The sequence below is a fragment of the Dermacentor andersoni genome, chromosome 9 (assembly GCF_023375885.2).
Source record: "Dermacentor andersoni chromosome 9, qqDerAnde1_hic_scaffold, whole genome shotgun sequence".
NCBI lineage: Eukaryota > Metazoa > Arthropoda > Arachnida > Ixodida > Ixodidae > Dermacentor > Dermacentor andersoni.
Window position 1 is genome coordinate 81,658,423 of NC_092822.1, and position 13,395 is coordinate 81,671,817.

Genomic DNA, 13,395 nt, shown 5'->3' on the forward strand with positions numbered 1-13,395 from the left:
TTTAGAAGTCGACGCATTTTTTAATTTCTTTTAATAAATCTGCATTCCTGGAGAAGCAGCAGCGGTTGTGCTATGTTCTGCGACAGTTTATTGACGTGATCCCTCCTAATTTTCTTCACTGTTTGTTGTATGCTTGTCCTTGCACACGGAATAGTAATTTTCGCTGGTACGGTTATAAATGAAGTGTTTATTTCACTCTCAAAGTTACAAAGTAGCCAGGAAGAGGGGACACAGGACAAAAAGCTACTTTGATGCAGTTAAAGACCGCCCGCCGCCCGTTCATTACATGACTCGCAATAAGCGAGAACTCTACCTAGCTTAGTCTAGGCTCAAAGGCTAATGAGCCGCGCCTGGATCCATCGGGCTCAGGCCGGGTGCGGGTCAGGTGTCAAATCAGCGAGCCGGGCACCGGCGGTCCAACGCATGACACTTTCGGGCTCGGGCCGGGCCTGAAAACACCTGGCCGTAGATGCTTCAGAAATTGTACGAAAGAGCTTCGGCGATATTTCCTAATCTGCGATTGCGTGCAAGTCGGGCACAATGGAACCAGGTACGGTGCGCCGTTTTGCAACAAGAGCCCTTCAGTTTCATTCGAGCTCTTCAGTTGGCTTGTGTGAAATTATGTGATAGAATGACGGCCGTCAAGCTTGGCTATCACTGGCTGCCCTTATTGTCGCCTTCTCGAGAGATATTGCGCGCACACGCATCTCGCAGATAATTTTTCTCACTGCAGAGCGCAAAAAAAATTAGGAATTATTCGAACAAGGTTTGTCAGAAAAGCACAGACACTCTATATACGCCTTGTAACCCAACTAAGCAACCTACGTAACCAAGAGAACGCGAAATTAAGGAAGTGAGTGCTTGCGTTAGTGAGAGGGTTAAAAAGTGCAAAATAAGTGCGTTAATGTGTGATGGAGAGGAGCATGAGAGTGTGCGTCGTAGAGAGAGTGTGCAAGAGAATGAGTGATAGACTGTTAGACAAGCAGTAATAAAACGTGCGTGAGAGAGAAACAGTTTCGCAAAGAGTGTGCGTTAGGCACCAGATGATTCAATTTGCTTGAGCAAAATTTCCAAACGCGCTGTAAACCGCAGTAGAGCGAAGCCAGCAACATATTCTTTGGCCTCTTGTGGCACTCCTCAAGGTACTTTTTCATATTCCGCCTGATCAGTTAATCAAGTGATCCTCTAGCAACGTTACAGCGGTTCTTCGCAGTCATTAGCCTTCTTTCTGCCGTAAATGATGTTAGACTCGGGCAGACATGTCTGCTGCATTTAAAATATCCTAAAAGAAAAACACGGGCTATTTGATGCCCTCACAGGCCATCGTCCTTTGTGGGCCCTAATTTCTTTTCGTCAATATATCAAATTTCCCCGGCTGTTAAAAAAAAATAAGAGCTGTTTCTTGTGCAGCGCGCCATCCGTTAACATTATCGGGTTACTTTAAAAAAGCCTTCTTTGAATGTTCCTCCTACTTTTCCTATTTTGCTCCTGCTGCTACTGTCGCTGTTTGCACACCACGTGAAAAAGTGATTACGTACTCACGGCCGAATTTCCCGTAAGGCAACTAAGGGACTTTCAGGCGCGCTATTTTACGCGCGACGCCGAAAAAGAGTAACTTGTCCCTGTTGTCGCGTTTAACGGTTTTGCCTGCCTACGGGCACCCGCGTACCTTCTTCTGAACCTGTGGGGGAGGGGCGTGAGGGGAAAGTGGTATTGTGTAGGAGTCCACCTTGTGGACTGTCCATTTCGGCGCTGCTGATTGGCAAGGGCCGCTCGCCTCCTCTCGTACAGCTGCATCCAATCAGCAGCGGCCGAAATGGCCAGGCCACTAGGCGGAGTTACAGAATACCTCCCCGATGAGCCAACGCCTAGCGAATAATAGGATTTGTGCGCCTCAAGTATGGAGGACGGGTCGGGCAGTTTGCGTGAATTTAAGGGTCAGGTCGTGCGCGTGGTGACGATTATCCGGAGCCTGCAGAGATGCGTTAGCCAAGACGCGCTCGTTTTTGCGAACAATAAACTTATGTAGGTTTAGGAAGCAGTGTACGTCGGCAAAGCGAAAACCAAGGGAGGCTTCTGCTTGTGGCTGGACATTTAAATAGCCTTTCCTGGCTAGTTGCCATCACTTTTCAGTATCGACTAAGTTTCTAGCTTCTCCCGTGGGTCTATCCCAGATATCGCGCAGTCTGAAATGTGCATAAGGAGACGAAAGTTAAAAGTTTAGGTAAAGTCCGAGTAAAGAGCCAAAAAAAAAATGCCTAAGAGCCAAAACTTGCGATCTCGCGGTGCTTGATGAGGGTATTATATCACGAACTAGCTTTTCGAGCTTGCACGGGAACGGCTACAGTGAACGGTGCTCGCTTGATACAAATGTAGGAACGTAGCTACAAACCTCGTGGTCCAAATGTCGCACTATTGTGCCATACTTACTAACCAGCGTGGAAATAACGGACGACAGAGGTAAAAGAATTCCTCTCCATTGCATGAAAGCCTACACGGGGCAGACAAGCAGCTGCATCAATGAGCACTTGAGCCAGCGTAAGAACACTTCACCTTTCAGCGCATTGCAGATCATGTAGGTGCCCATCTTTATTGGAAAAAGACAAGACAGCTGTTACACAGCGCTCGTCCTGTGTCATCGTACCACTGTCCGACGTTTCCGCGCTGATTAAAATGTGCACCTCTTCCAACTCGACCATCTTGCTGCTATGATTCCAGCTTGCTTCATCTAGCTATTGATCGCTTGTAAACCACACTGAAGGATTTGCTTAAAACCTATATGCATTGTCATTAATATGGAGAAGGCACAGATGCAGTGACTTCTAGACACACAAAAGAACGCACAAAGCGCTGAAACATCCAGAACACAGGGATACTCGCACTTTACTTTTATTAGAGCCGCAAGTACAAGTTGCATCCAAATTACGAGCACTCCTACCTTTGATTAGGGAGAATAAAACAAGTGTCTGGAAAAAAAATGGTGCGTTAACGCTAGAACATTTAACTGAACAGCCGGTGCATAGGTATCAGTTAGGCTCATGAACGATAACCTTACAAAAAATGCTAAATGTATGACACCGACAACGAAAAGGCCACATATGGACGGCTAAAGTGAGTGTTAAGATACATTAAGTCCAGTACTTTGAAAGTAAAATGGTTCTCATATGAGCGTTAGGACGGTGAAGAGGTGCTAACACATTCTTATGCACCATAAGAAGGAAGTTCGCTCTTCAAGAGCACGCGCCGCAAATGTAAACTACGCTTTCGTCCTATACCTTGCAGGCGTTAAGGAATGGTTTAAAGACCGACAAATGTCGGTAAATGAAGAACTACAGTTCCAAACAAAGGGTATTTCGTGACGAGGTGGCTTTACGCCAAGGGAGGACATATATCGTGTTGTAGCGGACGCACTCAAGCGCCGGTGAGGACTGAAAACGTAACCTGCACGGAGTTCATCCGATGCTTGAACGTGACGTACTGTAATGCTACAATGGTCCTAATTCGTTCACACGAATGGGCTAATGAAGTGCCAGGGGAGAACGTCCGAGTCACGAGCTTTAGTGGCGCTTCACGTCACCAATGCAGAGGTGACTGCAAATGTACGCGAGAAGGCTTACGCTAAGGTCGCTGAGGCTGGGCTGAAGCGCACCCTCTCCCTCGCAAGTTACTCGACCCCTGACGACGCCTGTCAGTACGAAATACTCGACACGAAGCCTACTACGGGCCTCGATAACCTTCTCGGCCGCAGTTGTCTTGTCGAGGCCGTAGTTATGGGACAGCACGTGCTCTACGGAGTACGTGTGTTCCAGATCTTCGAAGGCAAGAGCATGGCTGACTTCACTGGAGCCATGGACGAAGCGGATGGCCTCGTGGACTTTCATCTGCGATAACAAAGTGCAGTCACCAGTGGTCACCAAGTTAGTGCACGAAGAAGCAAACACTGGAGCTAGAATCCGCATTTCAGATCGTTCCTCCACTCAGCCAATGCAGTAAAGCGAAATATGTTTCCTGGTGAAAGAAAGCTCCTGCTGCTTGAATTTATTCGGGAAGGCTAGGGTCTGGAGCAGTATCCATGAAGGTGTGTCATCCTCCTTTTCCTACCTAACACTGCTGATCAATGTTGAGGTGTCAATCACCCACATTGCAGTTACGCTGAGGTCAACCTGCTTCTCTTGCGTTTATTCTACCTCCCCAATCTTCGCCGTCTTGCTACCTCGATCTATTTGGAGGACCTACTCAAGGGAGGCCATAAGAAAAAGAGGAAATGCGGGCCATTTCTGGTACCGTACTTGCTATGTGTCATTAAGAATCGATTGGCTATTACTTGTGCGACTGCCTGCAGTACAGTCCAGATGGAATCCTTTCGCCATGAACTCGACCAGCTGGACGAGTCACCAATATCGGAAGAAGTCATTTTACGCCTTCGACCGGAGCTAAGGTCACAGAAGGCCGAGCAAGCTCTACTGCGCTTATTGCCATCTCCCCGCCTTTGAACGCCTCTAAATGGAACGCCCTTCGTGCGCATGTTTAACCCTTTCTTCTCTGCGCTCTTTCTAACCCTGGTGTAGGGTAGCAAACCGGAGAATAAAGTTGTTGACCTCCCAGCCCTTCCTCTTGACCTCTATGGGGTACGTTATATAAAACGAAGTTCTAGTTCATGGTGTCTCTGTTGAGATTACTGAAAGAAAGACCTATCGACGGTCTTATGACAATGGCTTAATTTGCTGCAAAACTTTCTGTAGCGGGGGGTTAATAATGTCAAAGACGTTGATTTGCGTTTTAGCTGGCAGCTGTTGCAGAGATCATCGTCATGCGGTTATCGTTCGAATTACCTGCTGTACAGCAAGCTTCAGTATTTGCCCACTTTCTATAACGAAAGAACTTTATCAGATTGCACGCATGGTAGTGTGCTACCATGTATAAACAGCGGGCATGCATATTCCGCGATTGCTTTCGCTACGACCGCATTGAGCACAGTCACTAGTTTTCGAATGCGACGGCTTATACCTTTACGTTATGGGACTGGGCGACATTCTTCGTTTCCACCTCTTATTGGAAAACTGCTGTTGTATGGACACCAAGTTCTACGCCAGTTGATTGTATCTTCTTGGGACACTGAAATGGACGTTCAGCGAAACAGCTTTACTTATGACGTGATAAAGGCTCAGGTGGTGGAATTGCCCGACAACGTGTGAGATTGCTCGCAAGTGCGGCGCAATTCACACCGTAGCCACATAAAAGGCCTGCGCCGAGGGTAGGTTATGCGGTGGCACACTTTAGCAGGGCAAACAATCAAAGGCCACAAAATCGGCAAGTGTATTTCAGAACCGACATACTGGTGGAGAAACGTCTCGCGGTTAGCGTGACCATTTTTCGCAGGCCATTGCGTAAGATACAGAGTACTCTGGAAAGAATCGCCAGAAGTATTTAAATAAGCTTGAAACCTGTGCAGCGCAAACTCACCATGTTACGACAGAGAGTCTGCTTTACTTCGAGCATTGTTGCCTGGTTCACATTGCAGAGCATCAGATTCACGGCTATGAGGAAGCGGTTGAGAGGAACGGCCCATTTCATTTCATGGTAGAATCTACTCATTTGGGACGATTTCTTTTCGCCATCAATGATAATGGTGAGGCTGTAGATCGTCCGGTTGAACTTGACCAGTCGGCCCATTGCTTTGGCGACCCTCTTACTGAACAGGTGCGTTGGGAGTTCCAAAATTCCGACGGTGCGATTGCCTTCAAGTGCCCCAAGCAGTTTGAGCATTTCGGGCTCTTTTACGTCAACGTTCAGCGTCAAGTGCCTGCATTGACACAATAGCAAGTAGTGAAGTCACTGGTCGAGTGAAGCAGCCAGCCTTTCACGGCTGGCTGTGGTATAGGTTGAATAGCTGAATAAATAAAGCAGATATATTAAACAGATGATAATATTCGGTTTCGCGTCCATCCACTGTAAAGTTCATAACAGCGCAACAGGAGACACGGACAAAAGGAAGGTAGAAACGACAACAAGACTGACTCAACTGTCTAACTCTGTTGATCACAAGGAACCGCAATACCTTTGTCACTTGATTCTTCGTCAGGTCGTCACAGTTGCATTGTTCTGTCTGTCTCGCGAATTTGTTTTTGAACTAGCACCTACGTACATGTTAGACGTACCAGCAATAAAATGTCGGTGGAGAGCCAGCGCCGTGTTGTCTTTACCTTCCTTTTGTCCATTTGTTGTGTGGCACTGTCACGAAGCTTACAATGAATCCTAACCAACTGGCACAACTTTCCACCTTGACACAGTATATTCTTTTCTTCGATTCCCTGGGGAGGCGGAAAATTGAGAAACAAACGTAAAGGAACAGAAAGTACACCACAAAGACCAACAGAGCGCAGGCGTGAAAGCAAAATTACGCTGAAGTGGTTTAGGCTGCAGAAGATGAGGCGCTTCATTCGACAGCTGACCAAATCAGCTGAATAAAGAGTGCGCTTCAGGAGATACGAGTGGCTCGTCAGAAAAACATACGAATTGTTTAAGTTACCGATTCCGGGAGAGAAAATGCTTGTACAGCGAATATTGCGGAGCAATGGACACAGATTTCTCTGGTTACAAAAGTGACTGATGTCCGATATTGTGTAGAGAAAGGACGGGTATGTGAAAATTGTTTTACGGATGAGGTATTTTGCAAGTCCAAGCTCTAAATGTAGAAATTCTCACAAACAGAAAGGTTTGACCGAAAGGTTCATGCGAGCTCGTTCTTATTTCTTCTCTAAACTGCCGTTCACCACCAGTCGTTTTCGGTGGTCGCGAGGGCGAAGCGCTACTCGAACATCAGACGATGTAGAAAGAGCATTGAAGTCTTGCATTATTCGGGTACATTATGTGTTGAAGCTATGGAGAGATTACGGGGGAAAAATTTACTTAACAAGGCACGTTTCACTTGTCTGCTTCGGACCGTGGTACTAATGGATCAATGCCATTACCGCAATGGCAACACTCTGCGCAAGTCGTCTGCATTTGTGTTAAATGCGGATGTGCCAAGTTCAATTGCAAGGAAGGAATGCAGAGCAGGTAAACGGCAAACGCAATCACGCGGGTGCTTTATGCTACATTTGACGCGGTGCAGCCCTCAGTGAGAACAATGTGTTGCAAAGCGGAATTGGAGTGAAGGGCGGATGGGTACCTGAGGTACATGGCCGAGCGGACTGCGTCAGCGATATTTCCGATCACAGGTTCCAGTGAGATGGAAGTGCAGTGTATACTGGCGATTCGGATGTGGCGACTGGTTGATAGAGTATTTAAGAGGTCACTAGCGTCGTTGACGCCGCAGTGGTCCAGATCCAACTCGCAGTTGCAGTGACGACTCAAGCGGACACGGTCCGGAAAAAAATGCCCCGGGGGTTTCTCCCAATGGAACTGGAGGCGAGCAGAGACGCCAAGTGCCCTGATGAGACTGAAGAGGCGGCCGAGTTGATGCTCGGGTTGGTCGCTTAGTATCGAGACGGTGAGTGTTTCCAAAGAGCGGTTGACCTGCAGGAATATTTAGAAATCATGCATGCGGTAAGCAAAACAAAGAGCAGTGCAAAAGAGAATACCAAAGTCTATTCGAAGCAGTAAACGCTCGTAATGCGCGGCTTCGAACCTGGCGTGCGTGTGCGGAGCTTGCAACTTGTTATAGTCAGTCTCAGTCAACACTTGTAGTAAACTTGCAATAGCGCGTACGAACGTGACACCGAGTGAAAAAAATGAGTTCGTTTGCCTCTCTACAGCTTGCGTCGCGGTTTAGCGAGTCTAGTACGAAGTGCTGACTTGACCGAGTTCACAGACTGATGACAGTGTTGCAGTAGTTGCATGCATCTCCAGTGAAACCACTGCATCTACGTCAACACCTACACACCTCAACGTTGTAGGTGCTACAGGAACAAAGTACTACCGCTTAGGATTGGTAGTCGAGCGATACGTTGGGATAGCATTCAAACGATGAGTGTCTAATCGCCCTCAACTCTTGAAGCTAGGGGATGGCAACGGCTTGTTGCCGTTGTCGTGGATAACGACATGTGACGTGATCGGCACATTTGCTGAAAACTTTGCTAGTGCATTCAGGATAGCTCAAGGCTTCTTTTACACATCCATACACTTATATTCACCATTCTCTCGAGGGCGTCACTATGTTGACCTGCCGTAAAGAGAAAATCTCAAGGCTGAACTACTCAACTAAATTGCAGCCGGAGGGTGAAGGGGATGCAAGTATACGGGGAATGGGACGAATTTGTCGTTGGATGGACCACCCCACCGTATAAAGCGATTTCTCCAGTTATTAGTGATAGAGCTTTAGCTTAGCATTCCCGTCCCGCGTATGAGACGCCACCAATGCGCGTGCGCAGAGTTCGCTAGGAGGCTGCGGTCGGTGACTGCGACTGCTCAAGTGGAGTGCACAGGCTGCCCACTTCGATACCGACTCACTCGGGGCCCTTGCTGTCCGTCGCTACTCCACGAAATAAGCGGAAAAAAATCAGCCGTAACTCAGTCTCGCGACGCTGACGACACTTTATAAGCTCTATTTCTCGTCATGAGAACGGATTGATTTGACGCTGCTTGGCCTAGAGCGACGGCGTCGATGCGGAAAGATTCAATTTTCGCACAACAGATGACGCCACATAGTACCACAGCAGAGTGAAGACATATATTGGGTGGAACTTGACACTTCTCCCCTGAATGCCACTCATCTTATTCTAGGCGTGTCAAATCGAAACCTATCGGTTTAACGACGCAACAGCGCTTGTACGTAGTTATGAGCGTGAGCCCATATTAATTGATTAATTAACCATGGAGGTAATTGCTTGCCTTTCGTGACGGAGAGCAAGTATCACGAGTTAATTAGGTTTGAATCGTGCAGCCCGGACAATGTCCTGCTGTGCAGTGAAGGTAAAGTACGGGAGCCACCCTGAGAAGCATTGCGCAATCGGCTTCGATAACGGTACGACGGTCGCGGTATGCTAAATCCGATCTCATTTCCAGTAATATCGTAGCATAGGTAAATTAATGTAGTGGAATCATGCTAGAGATAACTGGAGTACACAAGAGCTAGACTTCCAAAGCGAGAAATTGTTTAAAGTGCACTGCCGTGGTGCTTAACAACGGACGAATTTCTCAGGAGTAAAAATAGAGCACAAACTGGTCATACTTATGTGCTGTAATATAAGGAGCGGTGGGGGTTGTGGCTATGAGAGAGAAACCGACGAAGAGAGAAAAACCTTGTTTCGGTGCTCGATCCGCTATGCTACCTTTCGCTGCTCTATCGTTCTAGTCGCGAACGCTTACTGCTCAAAGAGTTTCACGACATTTGGTGGAAAGTGCTGGACCTTTTGCAAACCTGGAACTCCGAAGCCGGACGATCCCTATCACATCTCCCCTGCCTGAGGAGACTAGCCCTTACGAGCCGCGCATGGCACCGCCTCCTGTCGTCTGTCCTGGTGCACCACGCCAACAGGATCCTCCTATATTCAACGGCGCTGACGGTCATGACGTAGAGGACTGGCTGTCATTGTACAACCGAGTGATTGCCCACAGCAAAAGGTTTGAAGCTTGCAAGCCTAGTTACGTACCATTCTACCTTTCCGGGGTCGCGCATCTTTGGTTCCGCAGCCGTGAGGCTGATTTTTCTACCTGGACATCATTCCGAATGACACTTCAAGGAGTCTTCGGTTGCCCTGATGTGCGCAAACTTCAGGCTCAACAGCTTCGCTGTCGTGCCCAACAAAAGGGCGAAACCTTGACTAGGTGTTACCGAAGATGGCAAGTCAAGAACATGTGGAAAGGCATAGAAGATGACGCCTTCCAAATGCTCTTAGCATAGAATCCTCAGACGGTCATCGACCTCGTAAAGCTTTGCCAGAGCTATGAGGAACTGCGCAAACGGCTTTCTACGCATCGAGCTCTCCCTCCGCACGTCGCGCTTTCAGCTCTGAGTAATGGTGTCAGTGCTACTCCTCGAAGTTCAGCAATCTTCGACCAAATCAATCAATTTGTACGAGAAGTGGCACGCCAACTCTCCTCTGCTAGTCAGTCCAGCCTCGGAGTCGCCCTTGTCTCCCGGTCTCCGTCAGGTGATACAAGAACAAGTGGCTAACGCAGTACCACTTGCTCATGGACCGCCTCCTATGCCTGTTCCCCTTCCATACGCTGCCGTTGTCGCGAACGCGAGGCCTCCGTCGGCAGGTATTCGATCCATACTTACCAGCGTCTTTCCCTTACCTCCGCAAGCAGCTGCAACATGGCAGCTGGTCATCCTCGCCCATGCTATGTCAAAGGAAGGTGTACTCCCTGATCCGGCGAAACTACAAGCTGTTGCCCAGTTTTCACGACGAACGACCTTAAAAGAACTGCGCAGCTTCGTTGGGTTAGCGTCATACTTCCGCCGTTTGGTCCGAAATTTTGCCACCATAATAGCACCTTTAACGCAGCTTCTTCGTGGTGGCCACAACCTTTCGACTTGGTCGCCGGATTGCGATGCCACATTCACAACGCTGCGTCGTCCCTTGACGTCACCATGAATGCTGTGCCATTTCGATCCAACCGCTCAAACTGAAATACACGCGGATACCGGTGGCGTTGGCCTTGGGGCCGTTCTCGCTCAAAGAAAGGCTGGCTTCGATTAGTCCGTTGTTGCCTTCGCCAGTCGTGCACTCACTAAATCTCAATCGAAGTATTCTGTAACAGAAAAAGAATGCCTGGCTACAATTTGGGCCATAACCAAATTCCGTCCGTATCTCTATGGCCACCCATTTGACGTGACAACTGATCACCATTCGTTGTGCTGGCTGTCATCTTTAAAAGAACCGTCCGCTCGTCTTGCTCGATGACCCTTCGACTGCAGGCGTACGACATTCGAGTGATGCACCGTTCTCACCGAAAACACTCGGATGCGGATGCCTTGCCTCGTTCGCCACTAACAGACGAGGTTTGCTCACCGAAGGCCTCATTGTCTGAGTCTGCCCTTGCTGCCACGGACATTCTTCTGGAGCAGAAGGCCCATGGATTGGGTCCGTGCTGTGTTTCTTGTCCACCCCATTGACACCCACTCCCAATCGCGCATTATGACGCCAGGCAAATCACTTCATTTGCGACGGGCTCTTGTACCGTCGTGACTACATCCCGGACGGCCGCAAATGGCTGCTTGTCATCCCTCGGCAATGACGTTCGGATAATTGTGCAGCGTTGCCCGACGATCGCCAGTGCGCGCATGCAGGTGTACTGAAGACATACGCGCGTCTACGCCTTCATTACTACTGGCAGGGGATGTATCGATTCATCTCGTTTTCCAGCACCGTAAAGATCTCCGTCGTCGTTCAACCGCCCCATTCCAGCCTTTGCCTTGCCCAGCACGTGCTTTTGATCGAGTAGGCATCCACATTTATGGACCTCTGCCAACCACATCAGACGGCATTTGCTGGGGAATCGTGGCCATCGACCATCTTACGCGCTATGCGGAAACTTGCCCTTTGTCCAGCGCTTCTGCACGTGACGTCGCCTGGTTTCTACAGCGCCACATCTTTCGCCACGGATCTTCCAGGGAATTACTCAGTGACGGAGGCCACGTCTTCCTCTCCGACGTCATCGAGGCTCTCCTCAAGGAATGTCGCATCATTCATCGCACAACTACTTTGTATCATCCGCAAGCTAATGGCATGACCGAGCGCTTTATTCGCACCCTTGGGGGCATGCTGGCCCTGTACGTTGCATCCGACCAAACGAAATGGGACCATGATCTACCTTTTCTGACTTACGCTTACAACACCGCTACGCAGACTAACACCGGATTTTCGCCGTGCCTTCTCCTATACGGACGCGAACCTTTTTCCACAATGGATACTATCTTTCCGTACCGCCCTGACACCACGGAAACCATTACTTTATCCGAAGCTGCTGCACCCGCAGAACAGGGTCGAAAGCTTTACCATATATGAACGTCAGAAGACCAGCAACGCCAGAAGCACCATCGAGAAACTTCCCATGAAATTGGCTCGCTAGTGCGGCTTTCGGTTCCAGGCCCTACCCCTGGACTGTCACCGCAACTCGCGTCGAAGTGCAAGGGCCCATAACGCTTGATGAACCAAACGTCTCCAGTCAACTATATCGAGGAACCCCTCGAGTTACCTTTGGATCATCGCCGTCGAGGACGCGAAATTGTGCATGTCCAGCGTCTTAAACCCTACTATGATCCGCCTGTGTTGTCCTACCCGTAGGTCGCCGGGACGGCTACTTATTCCGCGGGGGAGATGTGTACTCTAAAATAAGGAGCAGTGGGGCTGTGACTACGAGAGAGACAGCGTCGGCGAGAGAGACAAACTTCTTTTCGGTGCTCGATCGGCTATGCTAGCACTCGCTGGTCTGTCGTTCTAGTCGCGAACGCTTGCTGGCCAAAGAGCTTCGCGACACGTAATACAAGTGCACGTGTTTAGAAAACCAGTAAGAGCAGGAAGTTGCAGGCAAGGATGTTCAGGCAGTCCGTGCATCTCCAAAACAAAAATAGACGGTGCTTAACGCAAGAAAGGCTGAACAGAGCAACACCTTGTGGACACCGAAAATTGTGCAATTTTAGAATCAGGATATAGAAGTTAGGACATCTGAAGTGAAGTGTCATATAATGGTACCGGAACGCAAAATATATTGCCAGCTTCGGTAGAAGACGCCGCGTACTGTGGCGAGAAGACAGTGTAAACAAGGAACAATCAAGCTTGAAGAACAGAAAATTGACACCCAAATACAGCTCAACGCTAATTTTGCATTATTATTAGGCATAAGTGTATTCCGTGCTTTAGCGCTATATTTGAGACTAAATATGGAAGTGGTTCACTGAAAAAGTGAAAAAAAAAAAACTTTCGAAATAGCAGTGCCCGATATATGCATCCTAAATTTACAGTGCGTAACGTGGCCTACCTTGTAAAGGCACTTGCTTAGGCTACCTGGTAACTAATAAAAGAAAACCAAATTCTTCCGTTAGTTCGCAAATCCGCGTACAGCACGAGTACGGAACGGTGGCCGACCTGCATGGCATGGACCATTGGGTAGATACCGTCAGGATTCATAAGGTTCTTTGCCACGTCGAGCTCCAGCAGGCGTCCATCTTTGCGCAGTTTTACGGCCGCAGCCATCCCGAATGTGTCGGTCAGGTGGCAAGCGGACAACGTGAGACTGAGTAGCACACCTGCACCGGAGCATTGAAACGAATCGAGATTAATGCAGCCGATATGTAGAGCGACCCCTGTTTTAACCACGCAAAAAGTAACCGTGCGGTAAACTTGGGTATTCTTTAATGTATGAAGCTAACAAGATAAACACAACGACAAAAAAAAGGAAACATGGCCATAACACCGTCACCCGTTTGAACATGATTCTTCTCTTTGA

The 13,395-nt window shown here is 48.6% G+C and overlaps 1 protein-coding gene across 1 annotated transcript in view; it reads right to left on the minus strand.

The window, feature by feature from the left end:
* Positions 1-2,873: 2,873 nt before the first annotated feature.
* LOC129384118 (uncharacterized) overlaps positions 2,874-13,395 on the minus strand; it is a 59,313-nt gene continuing 48,791 nt past the window's right edge. Inside the window, exons 8-11 of the mRNA XM_055069259.1 lie at positions 13,035-13,195; positions 7,172-7,518; positions 5,464-5,803; positions 2,874-3,881 (exon numbers count right to left, since the gene is read on the minus strand). Of these exons, the coding sequence (XP_054925234.1) occupies positions 3,558-3,881; positions 5,464-5,803; positions 7,172-7,518; positions 13,035-13,195 (1,172 nt within the window). The 3' untranslated portion in view covers positions 2,874-3,557. The remainder of the gene's footprint in view (positions 3,882-5,463; positions 5,804-7,171; positions 7,519-13,034; positions 13,196-13,395) is intronic.